At 42.0% G+C, this 13,842-nt stretch overlaps 1 protein-coding gene across 2 annotated transcripts in view; it reads left to right on the plus strand.

The window, feature by feature from the left end:
- The window catches only part of TM9SF3 (transmembrane 9 superfamily member 3), an 87,441-nt gene that overhangs the window by 46,003 nt on the left and 27,596 nt on the right, over positions 1–13,842 (plus strand). For both annotated transcript variants that reach the window (XM_038409629.2, XM_043519958.1), the window contains exons 7-9: positions 823–989; positions 8,097–8,191; positions 11,803–11,933. In XM_038409629.2, coding sequence (XP_038265557.1) covers positions 823–989; positions 8,097–8,191; positions 11,803–11,933 — 393 coding nt within the window. The remainder of the gene's footprint in view (positions 1–822; positions 990–8,096; positions 8,192–11,802; positions 11,934–13,842) is intronic.

Below are 13,842 nucleotides of genomic sequence, written 5' to 3' on the forward strand. Positions count from 1 at the left end.
CCAACCAGAGCAACATAATTTCCTGTTACAAGGTTGCTGGCTGCTGAGGACTGAATTAGGAAACTTAAAGCTGTTGGGACAGACTGCACAGAGGATTGGTGATGAGACAGTAGCCTTTCACTCCTAGGTTGCAGCTTTGAATTCTGCTTAGGGTTGTAGTAGCTGAGAGTTCATAAACTCTGCTTCTTATTAAATGTTTGGTCCACCCAGTCCAGGTGCTAGTCGCTATTTGTTCACATTACCATGGCTGGCACTAACTGGCACATTCCTGTGTAGAGGGGCCAAAAACTGACTGGGTATGGAAACTGAGCTCCCCTCTGTCCCTGCAAGAACTGGTCCCTCCAACTCGTGTGTGAGGCACGTTGGTAGAGCATTGTAGAATAAATGCATTACGATGACTCATGATGTATCCTTTTTTGTGGATAAGTTGGGCTTCAGTCTCCAGATCTTTCAAGCAGCCATCTTCCACAAGTGCCAATTTCACACATGCTATCTTTAATATAAAAAAAAAAAGGGGGGGGGGGGGGCAAAAAAAATTCTCCCTATTGGCCCCTGTGCTTTGGAAGCCTGTGTAAACCCCTAAAGACTGACATTTGTAGATTGGGGAAGCAAAACCATTCTGAATGGATTTAGCTTTCCACTAGTGACTTTTGTTGTGCATTTTATGTTTGTTGTTCATGGAGTATTTGCCCCATAGAATTAATTTATCTAGCTTTAAGGATTCCATTAGGGCAGACATTAATTCATACCTAGCATCTTGTTTTTCTCACTTGTTATTACTTGGCAGTGATATTTATAACTGAACTATATTTCTATACACAGGACAGAGATCTGGGTGATGAATATGGGTGGAAACAGGTCCATGGAGATGTTTTTAGACCGTCCAGTCATCCTTTAATATTTTCATCGCTTATTGGCTCTGGTTGCCAAATCTTTGCAGTTTCTTTCATAGTTATCATTGTTGCAATGATAGAGGATTTATACACAGAGTAAGTATATTAATGAAGTACCTTCCTCTTTGACATCTGAAAGTTCTTGAGACATTTTTGTAAAAATGAAACCGGTTATGAATCCTGTGTACAGTTTCAATTGAAACCTAAAACAGTGTTTTGTCCTAAAGTTCAAAGGTGAGTAGCAAATGTTTTTTTTCCTAGAAATTGATTTTGTTGCTACTATATTACTTAACAAAGAAAGTCTGAAAAGCTGCTTTTTTTTTTTTTCTCATTGCTTGTTTTTATCTTAGAAGTATCAAAATTAAGTCTGGTGTTCCCTGGTTTTGCTAGTGGACTCTGTGGGAGGTAAAAAGTCTCAGGATATTTTTTGAGGTCACACATTTAACTGAAGTGAGATGCTGAATCTTTAAGGAAGTATTTTTTATTTATTACTTGGGCTGTATTCCTGTAGAGATTTACACATGTGCTTAACTTTACATGCTGTAAGCAGTGCCTTTGACTTCAGTGGGACTATTCACATTACATAAAGTCAAGCACATGCATAAGTCTCCACAGAATTGGGGACTTTGGCTCTAAGTTTCTTGGGGTAGAGGGTCTCTTCAACTTTGTGTGTGCAATACCTAGAACAGTACAGTCCTGATTGGAGTCTGTACCAATATTTAGGAATTGGTATTAAATAGTCATCTAAAACATAAAAACGAGGACCAGCTTAAATTAAACTCACTGTTGCGTAGCTATCACCTTGACCATGTTGCTTGGGGGGATGGCTGTCTCTTCCCGAACTCTTCATCTGTTTGCCTTTTTAGATTGTGACCCCTGGGACCTGTTCTAGCTTTCTCTGTTTTGGGAAGCAGTTACTGTTTTTTGTGTGCTGCAACAACAGAAGCAATTTTACCAACTATTGGCAGGTTTTTTAAACAGTGACTAAACTTTCTCCTTCTCAGTTCAGCTTTATTCCCGGTTGCAGATCATCTGTAACTATCTGTATGTGCCACTAGAGGGAACCCGGCTTCTGAATTTAGCTGCCTTGTTTTCACTTATCCTGAAACACTTTTAAAATCCTGTTGCCTAGTGTGCTTTTCTTGGTTGTACAGTGATTGTCCCCAAGGTGCGGATAGCTGAAGAGGAAATTAAATACAATTCTAAGTGTTTTAGAATGCCAGCATTTTTTGGACGGGACCACGATTACTTTCATGTTTGGAATGTTTGCACATTGTGGTGCTACTAGAAACTGTCACTAATAGTGATATCTGATGTACGTAAAACACGTGAGGGGGAAAAAACTGAACTCATATACTTGCATATGCTTACCTGTCCTCTTCTGTGTAGGTGCTCCATGCACAATGAGGTAGCAGTCTGGCTCTCGGAGCATAGTTGAGCATTTACTAAGCTCTGATCCAAAAATGGACTTATAGTAGGAAAATGGTGTGAGCTGAAAAGTGTGATATACCATACTACTTTAAACTGAGTGATCATTTTATGTACTCTGCAGTGCCATAAAATACTCCATAAACCCTCTTGGGGCACTCACCATTTTTCACCTGAGAACAAGTGGTTGGCATTTGGTCACATCACCTGTTAATATTGGATTGTGTTGCAGGAAAGCTTTAGTATTAAGGCTCTTCTGGAATGTAAGTAAAAATAGTGGATACGAAATATCTGCATGGCATTCAAATTAGAATTCATTGAATGCATTGGAGTTATTCTGGATTACAGTAACATCACTTGAAGCAGAATTTGGGCCTGTAGTTTTACATAGTCATCTTTACTTGAACCAATTTAAAAGCAGACTATCACAATTGGCATCTGTTAACCAATTTTAAAACAGAAACTTGGGATTTATTTTTAAGAATCAAGTAGGCTCTCATGGTTAACAGTCTGACTTTTTTTTTTTTTTTTTTAAATGCAGCAGGTATATTTACTTAATTTCAGACCACCATCAAACAGTAGTGGAAGTTTCCAACAGAATGACTCCGACAATACAGTGGTCTGGCGGAAATTCTGCTGTTGGTTACCACCTCAGCATGGTCAGCTTTTATTGGAGGAAACACTGTTCTATTAATGAGCAGTGCTCGAGTCTCCTTTTGTTACAACCAGGTTAAGGAAATTGTTCTGGGCTTGCCTTTTGTGGCTGAGTGTCAGAGCCTGCTTTGCCCTTAAATGATCAAAGGATGGACCAAAACAAGTATGGTTCTGTATTTGTTATATCGATGAGAGGACGACTTGAAAAGCCACTGAACTCTTCTGCTTCAATTTGATACCTTCACTCTGAAGGTGAGCTCCCAGTGCAGTGCTGTGGCCATAAGGACTAATATGATGATCCTTGGATGCATAAACAAGGGAATCTTGAGTAGGAGAGGAGAGGTTATATTACCTCTGTATATGGTACAGGTGTGACTGCTACTGTAATACTGCATGTCCAATTCTGATGGCTTCAATTCAAGAAGAATGTTGGTAAATTGGAGAGGATTCAGAGAAAAGCCACAAGCATTGTTAAAGGACTGGAAAACATGCCTTATAATGATAGACTCAAGGAGCACAGTCTATTTAGTTTAATGAAGAGAAGGTGAAGGTGTGACTTGATCAGTCTGTAGGTGCCTACATGGTCAGCAGAAATTGGGCAGAGGACTCTTCAGTCTAGCACACAAAGGTATAACAAGATCCAATGGCTGGAAGTTAAAGCTAGACAAATTCAGATTGGATATAGGATGCAATTTTTAACAGTGAGGTATTAGAATGATTTTCCAAGGTTTATGGTGAATTTTCCATCCCTGGCAAATTTTAAATCAAGATTAGATGTTTTTCTGAAAGATGTGCTCTAGTTCAAACAGGAATTAATAGCAGGTCAAACTAGATGATCACAATGGTCCCTTTTGTGGAACCATCTGAGAGCCTTGTTGTCTGCCTAATGGGGTTTTAATACAGCATTTGCAATTTTTGAATGTTTTTCCCATAATGTTCTCTAAGATTTATTTATTTTCCATTTATAAATTATTGGATTCTAATAGATGGCAGGAGAATCACATATTTAGGACTTGTGAGAACCAGTTTGCAAATGTACACTAGGTGAGTTTTAATGTTTTGCTAACAGTAGTTCTTCAGGTAGTGTCCCAATGGGTGCTCCACATCAGGATGCGCTCAAGCCTGTGTATTCTTCATCGGAGATTTTTGTTAGCCGTGTCTGCAGCTCTGTGCTTGCACACTAGATATCCTTGTGCTACAATACAAGGATATATGGAGTGGGCGTGGACCCACTGCCACTCCACTTCCTTTTCAACCACCAGCGGCTCGAAATGGAGAGTCGCGGTGTCCATTAGTTAGCCAAGCAGCTTGCTATCTCTCTTTCTCTCATTTTCCTTTAGTTATCTTTAAATTTTTTTTGTGTTTTGTTATTTAGCCCAGTTTCTGCCAAGAGGGGGTACTTTCTCCCCTCTTCTTCTTTGTGTGCCCGATCTGGGCTTTTTGTCCTTGGGCCTTGATCTGTGGCCTTGAGCATGGGTTATGCCCGGGATTCAAACCCTGCCAGACCTGCCATAGGTCTTTTTCCCACAGCAAGAGACATTCAAGCTTCTTCTGCTGCCTGTGAGAGATTCACCTCCCATCCAAATGTAAGATCTGCTAGTCACCCTCCTGTACTTTGGATCCAGTTTCTCAGAACCCTGGTAAGCTATGGTTGTAAGCAGAGGTCCTGGGGGTCCTTTACAACCACTCAGACCCTCAAAGAAGAAAAGAACCAATTCTCCAGAACTGGATAAGGAAGGGGGCAGTCACCCTATTGGTCTGGGTCTCAGGAGATCTCCCATCCTGTTATGGGTGCCACTGAAGATCTTATCCCCTCTGGTATCCAGACCATGGCACCAGCTAAGAAAACTACACTGTATAACAAGAAGCAGTCAGATAGACAACCTACAGCAGCACTGACATGAGCACCAGAGTCGGTGCCTTCAAAACACAAGGACGCAGAGCCAAGCCAAAATTTGTTTTCAGTACCATTTTCTGCATCCACCCAAGAAGGAGGTACTGACAGCCTGTCAACACTGTCTCCAGTACATCCTGACATAATAACTCCTGAGGACCCCTATCCAAAGTGCCTGGTACCATTCAGGCTCCTATTTCATGAGGACTTTTGAATTCTGGAAGACCCTGAATCACCATTGCTGAGATTTATGGAGATGCTCTGTCAGTACCAACTCATCTCCTGGAGCCTACTTGCCCTCCGATCCTACTGTGTTCAACAGTGACTTGTCCTCTGCTACCCACACACTTACCAGTTCCACATAAACTCTTTGAGCGTACCAAGACACGTTTCCAGCGAGTATCGACACATCCTCTGGCACTGTCTCACCAGCCAATTAAGCATTGACCTCTGGTATTCATGCAGTTACAGGATCCTTCTGGCCCCATATCGGCTCGGCCACTGGAACTGACACCATTTGCACCTCCAATGGACATGTGGGATGATACCTCATCCAGTTCTGAGGTGTCTACATAAGGATCCTCCACCTTCCCTCCAACCTCCCTCCCTTGAGGTACACCCTAAGGAGGAATCTCTCATGAGGAGATAGACCCACCCACCTTGGGCTCCTACCACCTTCCCTTATGCCCCACAACAGTGTGCCCATAAGCCCCTTACAACAGCCAGTTCTGCAGGGTCCCATCTCGTAAAAGGGCATGCCAGGAACAGCAGCACTACCCTTGCGTCCTGCTCCACAGGAGTACCTTGCAAAGGAGCAGGAGCCAGTGATGAGGAAGAAACATAACCTTTGCATAAAACCTCCTGCTCACCGGTGAAGGTGTCATGCCTCCTCCACCTGCTGGTATTTCCAGATCAACTGCGAGTGGAAGCTCAACAATGAGGGTTTCAGAGAGAGATGTCTTTACTTGGGGTCATCCAGAGGGAGATCTCTGACAACAATTCTGCTTAGGGGGAAGGCTGCAACTCTATGGATGATTCCTTGGCCTTATATATTGCTAAACACTTATCTCCTTATGCCTTTAACGTTCGAGGTGCTAAACAAATTGAAACAGGAGAAATTATTAGCCGTCCTCATAGCACAGTTGTAGCTGAGACAGGTGGTGTTCCCAGCCGTGGTTTGCATGCCTCTGTAACTGCCTCACCATCTTCCCATGACAGCAAAATGTCTTCACCCAAGAGTTGAGATCCATCACCCTCCCCAATCTCCTGATGGTTCAGCTCAAGATGTGAGTGCCAGATAGTTCATTGGTATAGAAAAAGCTTGCTCTCCAGAGGTACAAACAATCCAGCATAATAGTAGAAAACCATGACAAGGAAAACTTATCTACAGAGGTAGAAATTCACCTAATCTGGAAACAGCCTCCAATCTGTACCTCCGCTCAAGTCCTGTCTGTCGTACCTTCTTGGGTACCTGCTGAGCTTAAAAACCAGAGGCTTATTGCTGAGCTCCATTAAGGTTCACCTAGCTGCCACCACAGCTTTTCAACCCCCATCAAGGAGTTTTCAGTCTTCACTCACCCAATCACTATGAGCTATATCAAAGGCCTGCTCAACCTCTTTCGTCCTGTCAAGAAGGCAACTGCACTGTGGGATCTCAACTTAGTCATCAGTGTGTTGAGGAAAGCCCCATTTGGAACTGTGGGGAACTGTTCCCTTCTCCATTTGTCCCTCAAGACCATTTCTGACAGCTATCACCTCGGCCAGGAGGGTAGGGGAGCTTTGAGTCCTCACAACTGACCCACCATACATGGTGTTCTATCATGATCAGGTGATGCTACATCCACACCCTCGCTTCCTCCCTAAAGTTTCTTCAGACTTTCACATTAATCAAGAGATTCACCTACTGGTGATTTATCCCAAGCCTCACTCTTTAAGAGAAGAAATGAGCCTCCATTCTCTGGACATAAGAGCTCTTGCCACTTACCTCAACAGGACTAGGCTCTTTGGGGCTCCCCATAGCTTTTCATCTCAATTGCAGAATGAAACAAAGGACATCCAATTTCCACCCCAAGACTGTCCAAATGGGTTACAGAATGCATCTTAACTTGTTGTGAAGCCTCAGGGGTTCTCCCTTCTGCCAGTGTGATTAGCTATTTCAGGGCTCAATCTTCCACTGTAGCCCTACTGAAAAACATATTTGTCTCAGACATCTGCAGGGCAGCCACCTGGTCTTTTGTTCATGCTTTTTCCTAGCAGTATGCACAATGCTCTGGTACCGGCTTCCAGAGCTGATGCGACTTCCATGAACGCTGTTGTATGGTCCATACCAGATCTGCAGCCTCGGCATCCTCCTCTGTAGTTGGGGCTGCTGCTCAAGTATCTCCTGATGTGGAGCACCCATAGGGACACTCCTTGGAGAAGGAGAGGTTACTTATCTTGCACAGTAACTGAAGTTCTTAAAGATGTTTGTCTCTATGGGTGCTTCACTACCTGCTCTCTTTCCCCCTCTGCCTTGGAGTCCGCTGGATTTCTGTGGCTGAGAAGGAATTGAAGTGTCAGTGGGCCCACGCTCCCCTATAGCCATGTACTAGAGCATGAGGCTATCAAGGGTACAACTCTGGAAGCCTCAGACACTGCTGTTGAAAATCTCTGATCAAAAGTGTACACACATCAGGACACGGAGTACCCATAGGGACACACCTCAAAGAAATCCAGTTATTGTACAAGGTAAGTAACTCTCCTTCCCCTTTATCTGCAGATATGTCAGAAGTTAATTTAAGTGCTCCCAGTAAGCATTGACGCTAGAAATGTTTTGAGCAATATGCTGTATTGCTACAGTGGCTACATGTCTGTGTTATATAGTTCGGTTCTTGTAACACAGGGCTTATAAAAAAATCAAAACACTTTGGTCAAAGGTGATACTTTCTGCCTTTATTTCTAGTGGAATTAAGCATATCGGGGAGGGGTGGGGGGAACACTATTAATTTTAGTTGTTTTAGCCTGGTTAAATGAGGCTGATGAGCAGCTTTGAATGGAAAGTTATTTTCACTGTAAATAGTAAACTTTAGACACATTTCATTGATCAGCTTTTACTTTTGCACTAGCTAAAAATAGCAATTATATTTCTTCTGATGACTATGCCTGTTTTACTGTGAACATTTTTCTGTAATATAAACTGAGTTTTTGCATTTCTATTGGCATTACAAAAACAAGTCTCTTTATTTTAGGCGAGGATCAATGCTTAGCACAGCTATATTTGTTTATGCTGCAACATCCCCAGTGAATGGATATTTTGGAGGAAGCCTTTATGCTAGACAAGGAGGTAACATGTTTTTAAATGTCAGCATTTTTATCAAACTATTTTATATAGCAGGTTTATTCTGTTTGCTGTTATAAACAGCACAAACATGCATAGTCTTTTACAGGTGGTGTTTAGGTAGTTAATGAAGTCACATGAAATCCATAGTTTTTAATCAATACAAGAGATTTTGAATCTAAACGATGCTTCATTTCCTGTTCATTCTTGGTTGCATGTCCTGTATTAAAGCTTGCTAAAACCTTGGTAGTATCTATTTAAATCAGTAAGGAATATAAGGATGTTAACTGTGGTAGCCTGGTCAAATTCCAACTTGAGTAATTACATTCTGCCTGTTGAATACCCCCTATGGTACCAAATGGATACGTTAGCCTCCTGTTCCTGTGTGTTGTTAAACAGCTTATGTGTTCTAGCCCTGAGTTGGCCTTTAGTGGTTGAAGTGATCCGAGTTATCACTTTACCTTCTCCATAGGGACCTTGAGGCTTAATGTTTACAGAGAGTTAATGGAAGGGGCTATAGAGTTGCACAGTATTATTTACTGCATTTGTGCCATTCTTTATGGTATGAAGAATAATCTTCCTGGAATCTTAGCAAAACATTCATTCCATTTAGAATCATAGAATATCAGAGTTGAAAGGGACCTCAGGACCTCATCTAGTCCAACCCCCTGCTCAAAGCAGGACCAATCCCCAACTAAATCATCCCAGCCAGAGCTTTGTCAAGCCTGACCTTAAAAACTTCTAAGGAAGGAGATTCCACCACCTCCCTAAGTAACGCATTCCAGTGTTTCACCACCCTCCTACTGAAAAAGTTATTCCTAATATCCAACCTAAACCTCCCCCACTGCAACTTGAGAGCATTACTCCTCGTTCTGACATTTGCTACCACTGAGAACAGTCTACATCCATCCTCTTTGGAACCCCCTTTCAGGTAGTTGAAAGCAGCTATCAAATCCCACCTCATTCTTCTCTTCCGCAGACAGAACAATCCCAGTTCCCTCAGCCTATCCTCATAAGTCATGTGTTCCAGTCCCCTAATCATTTTTGTTGCCCTCCGCTGGACGTTTTCCAATTTATCCATATCCTTCTTGTAGTGTGAGGTCCAAAACTGGACACAGTACTCCAGATGAGGCCTCACCAATGTCGAATAGAGGGGAACGATCACGTCCCTCGATCTGCTGGCAATGCCCCTCTTATACAGCCCCAAATGTCATTGGCCTTCTTGGCAACAAGGGCACACTGTTGACTCATATCCAGTTTCTCGTCCACTGTAACTCCTAGGTCCTTTTCTGCAGAACTCTGCCTAGCTGTTTGGTCCCTAGTCTGTAGCATGGGATTCTTCAATCCTATGTGCAGGACTCTGCACTTGTTCTTGTTGAACCTCATCAGATGTCTTTTGGCCCAATCCTCTAATTTGTCTAGGTCCCTCTGTATCCTATCCCTACCCTCCAGCATATCTACCTCTCCTCCCAGTTTAGTGTCATCTGCAAACTTGCTGAGGGTGCAATTCACACCATCATCCAGATCGTTAATGAAGATATTGAACAAATCCGGCCTGAGGACCAGCACTGGGGCACTCCACTTGATACCAGCTGCCAACTAGACATGGAACCATTGATCACTACCCGTTGAGCCCGACAATCTAGCCAGCTTTCTATGCACCTTCTAGTCCATTCATCCAGCCCATACTTCAACTGGTTGGCAAGAATACTGTGGGAGACAGTGTCAAATGCTTTGCTAAAGTCAAGGAACAACTGCTTTCACTGCTTTCCGTCCACTGTCTTCCCCTGATCCACAGAGCCAGTTATCTCATCATAGAAGGCAATTAGATTAGTCAGGCATGACTTTCCCTTGGTGAATCCATACTGACTGTTCCTGATCACATTTATTCAGCTTGTAATCAGTTTGTACTTCATCAAATGCAAAAGTGAATATTGGTAGACAGCAAAAGTCCAACTTTACCTATCTGCAGCCTTCTCCTTATATCCCCACCAGTGCTTCTGAGTTCTGACCTGCAGTGCCACTGCCATTCCTCCAGCCTCCCCCTTCTCCTGTGCTGCAGTAAGAGAATAGTTAATATTTATATTTTTATTCTATTAAACATTAAGAAAATTTGGTTTTGGTGAATTTTTAAAACAGAAGCTTGTATAATTTTAGCAAGAAATGCTGATCAATGCTTAGTTTTCTACAGCATCAGTCTCCCTGCTATCTGAGAGCTTGGAAAGGTCATAAATGTCTAAGGCTTGGTCTACATACAGTTTTTCTACCAATGTAATGACATCTGTAGAAAACCAGATCAGTTTTACCAGCATAGGGGTGTTATGCCTGTATCTCCAACACAAAGCTATATTACTGCAAAGCTCCATACTAGAAGGTAGCATTAATTTTATATCTGCTTTTTACAGATCTGACTAAATTGGTTACAAAAACTGTAGGCAAGCCCTAAAATGCTTTTGATGCTCCTGCACAATGGAAGTTTGTAGTTCATATGCAATTCTCAAAACCATATGTTGGTTTCCTTGCTGCATTCTATTCAGTAAGCTGTACAGATGCATCCAGACACTGAGTGTTTAAATAAAATTAGCACAAATTCATAGATTAATAGCAGATATAGGAAATTCAGCCAAGACTGGAGTAAGGCAGTTCACAGAGAGGTCTTGCACAAGACCACAAAACAGAGGTCTGCAAGATTTCTTGAATACCCAGGCATAGCAGCAAATCTCTTAACATCTGTCTTGATTGTGGAAGACCTTTACCTGTTGACTTGTCTTACTCTTTTGTTGGAGATGCCTGTGAATTAAATAGTGAATTAAATTTTATTACTGAGTTTATTAAACATGGTATCATTTAACACCAGTAGCGTTAGGTGCTTTACTGAGATACGAAGACAATAGGTAACATTTTCAAGATTCCTACTCAGTGACATCAGAAGATGGGGCTTTTAAATCATTGAGGCGCATTTGAAAATGTTACCCAATATTCCTGTCTTTGAAAAACTTAGTCTTTAGATATACAGACAGGAGGAGGACAGGGCAATGGAGGGAAGGGAATAATGCTGAGCAATGTGATTAAATAGTGAAGCTAAGCACGTGTCTTAGCTACATTATTGTAGTGTATTGTTTGTATGTTCTAAGTCTTCGTTGAAACATTGCTGTTGTTGTTGCTGTTATAGCCATAAACCTGCACTGCCATTCCTGTCGCATTTAACTGGTCACTTAAACATTTTACAACAGAATTGATGCCTATTGATACAAGGAAGCAATTTTATGTGTAAACACCCATCAGTAGTGTTTCTAAACATTGTTTATTTAACATATAAGCTTTGTTTTATGCATTCTTATTAGCATTTCCCATTGTAGGCTGTTGTTACTCTCCCATGTCCATATTTCCATAAAGAATGGTTATTGTTTGTGAAATCAAAAGGCTTGATTAAAAGTGAAGTACAGTTTAAAAGTTTACCTTTGTTCCTAAAATGTTAGCTAGTACTCATTTAATTCATTTTGGGGAAAAAAAGGCTAACTACTTACATTCTGGTAAACCTGTGGCAAAAATGAATTTTAATCAAAGTGCAGCATGTTTTATTAATTACAAATATGTTTAATGTTTTCTTCCTACAGGAAGGCGATGGATAAAGCAAATGTTCATTGGGGCTTTCCTTATTCCAGCGATGGTGTGTGGCACTGCCTTCTTCATTAACTTTATTGCCATCTATTATCATGCTTCACGGGCTATTCCCTTTGGAACAATGGTGAGTAGTTAATAGAACTTGAAACAGCATAGCAGACCTAGGAAGATTTAGCTTCTAAACTGGGAGAGCTTGTAGTCTGTGTGTCCCATCACCTCAAAGTGGAAAAATGAAGTTCAGGTACTGAGATTCCAAAGATCTGTGTCTCAAATTTGATAAATAATAGAGAAAATCCACATGTTTGTGTTACAGTAGTTTAGAAAGCTTCTATACTTGCAAAAACACATAACTTGAAATATTATATAATAGTTGCAATTCAGACTAAAGAACCCAGTTCACTGTAGCTGCTAATTGGTAAAAGGGATTTTGTGTTTGTAGTTGAAAATTTTTACACATCCCAATAGGATCACATTTTTAATTGCGTGGTGCCAGACACATACTCAAGTCCCATTCACTTTTATTGGGAAGAAACATGGGATTTTTACTTTCTGGGCCTGGGAAAACAAGGACCTCCAGAGAATGGGGATGTGACTGCCACTCCATGCTTTTTGGAGTGTGCCTGTTGGTATCCTTGAGGGAGGAAGGCAATTCTTTTGTCTTAGGGTACTCTACACTACCCCCCAGATCGGCGGGTAGTGATCTATCTATCGGGAATCGATTTTATCATGTCTAGTGTAGATATGATAAATTGATCCCCGATCACTCTGCCTTCAACTCCTGTACTCCACCGCAGTGAGAGGCGGAAGCGGAGTCGACAGGGGAGTGGCGGCAGTCGACCCCACGCCGTGAAGACGCGAGGTAAGTCAACCTAAGATAGTCCACTCCCCCACACTGCCACCGCCACCCTCACCCCCAGTGTAGACCAGGCCTTAGTTTTAGAATGAGCATTCTGAAAGCAGCAGGTAAAGTGATGGTGATGGACAGGATATAAATCATGGCTGGTGGTAGTGGGGTGGATGGATGGATAAGACTGAACTAGTTCCCCGTTCATAGCACTCCTCTCAAAACCATTCTACTGTTGAGTCAACTAGTTCAACTACTTCAACTACTGTTGAAGCTTCACTTTGATAATACTTACAACTTAGGACTTTTTGTAGAAGAATCTGAGGCCTGGTCTACGCTGGGGGGTGGGAATAGACCTAAGATATGCAACTTCAGCTACGAGAGTAGTGTAGCTGAAGTGGACATATCTTAGGTTGACTTACCACACGTCCTCACGGTGCGGGGTCGACTGCTGCCGCTCCCCCGTCGACTCGGCTTCCGCCTCTTGCTGCGGTGGAATACAGGAATCGACGGCAGAGCGATCAGAGATCGATTTATCGTGTCTACATTTGACGCGATAATTGATCCCCAATAGATGGATCGCTACCCGCCAATGTGGCGGGTAGTGTAGACAGACCCTTAGTGTTTCTCAAATACTGATTAAATCTAAAAACACTACTGGGAGATAGGCTATAGTAGTATCCCCATTTTAAAGATGCTATGCCACTTTTATAATCTTCCATACACCCCCTTAATGTCCAAAGTTGAGTTTACCTGGATTCAGGGCCCTCAATCATTGCCTCTCATGTCTCTGGCATCTATGGTCTTGTTCCTGTTTTATCCCGCTCCAGCTTCTGTTGCATATTTTCCAAATCCTTGCCTGTTCACTCACTTTGTTGTTTCTATACATTCTCTCTCTCTCTCTCTCTCTCTCTCTCTCTCTCCAAGTTTAGTGTTTCACTTTGCAGGAAAAGTGAAGTGATTTGGCATAACTGCTTCACATGTGAGGAAGCCAGTTGAATGTCATAAATCAGGCTTAATTATGAATTTACTTACCTTCAGGATGATGTCAAACAGGGAAGTATGAATAGCATCAAGACATTGCTTTTGGTGTGGCGCTTGTCTTAATTACCTTAACAGATTCAAAGCTGCTGAGTTTGTCTTAAGTGCTCGTAAGGTGACCAGTCTTTTTAACAGAAAGTCCATCCCT

Source organism: Dermochelys coriacea, chromosome 7 (assembly GCF_009764565.3).
Source record: "Dermochelys coriacea isolate rDerCor1 chromosome 7, rDerCor1.pri.v4, whole genome shotgun sequence".
NCBI classification, from domain to species: Eukaryota; Metazoa; Chordata; order Testudines; family Dermochelyidae; genus Dermochelys; species Dermochelys coriacea.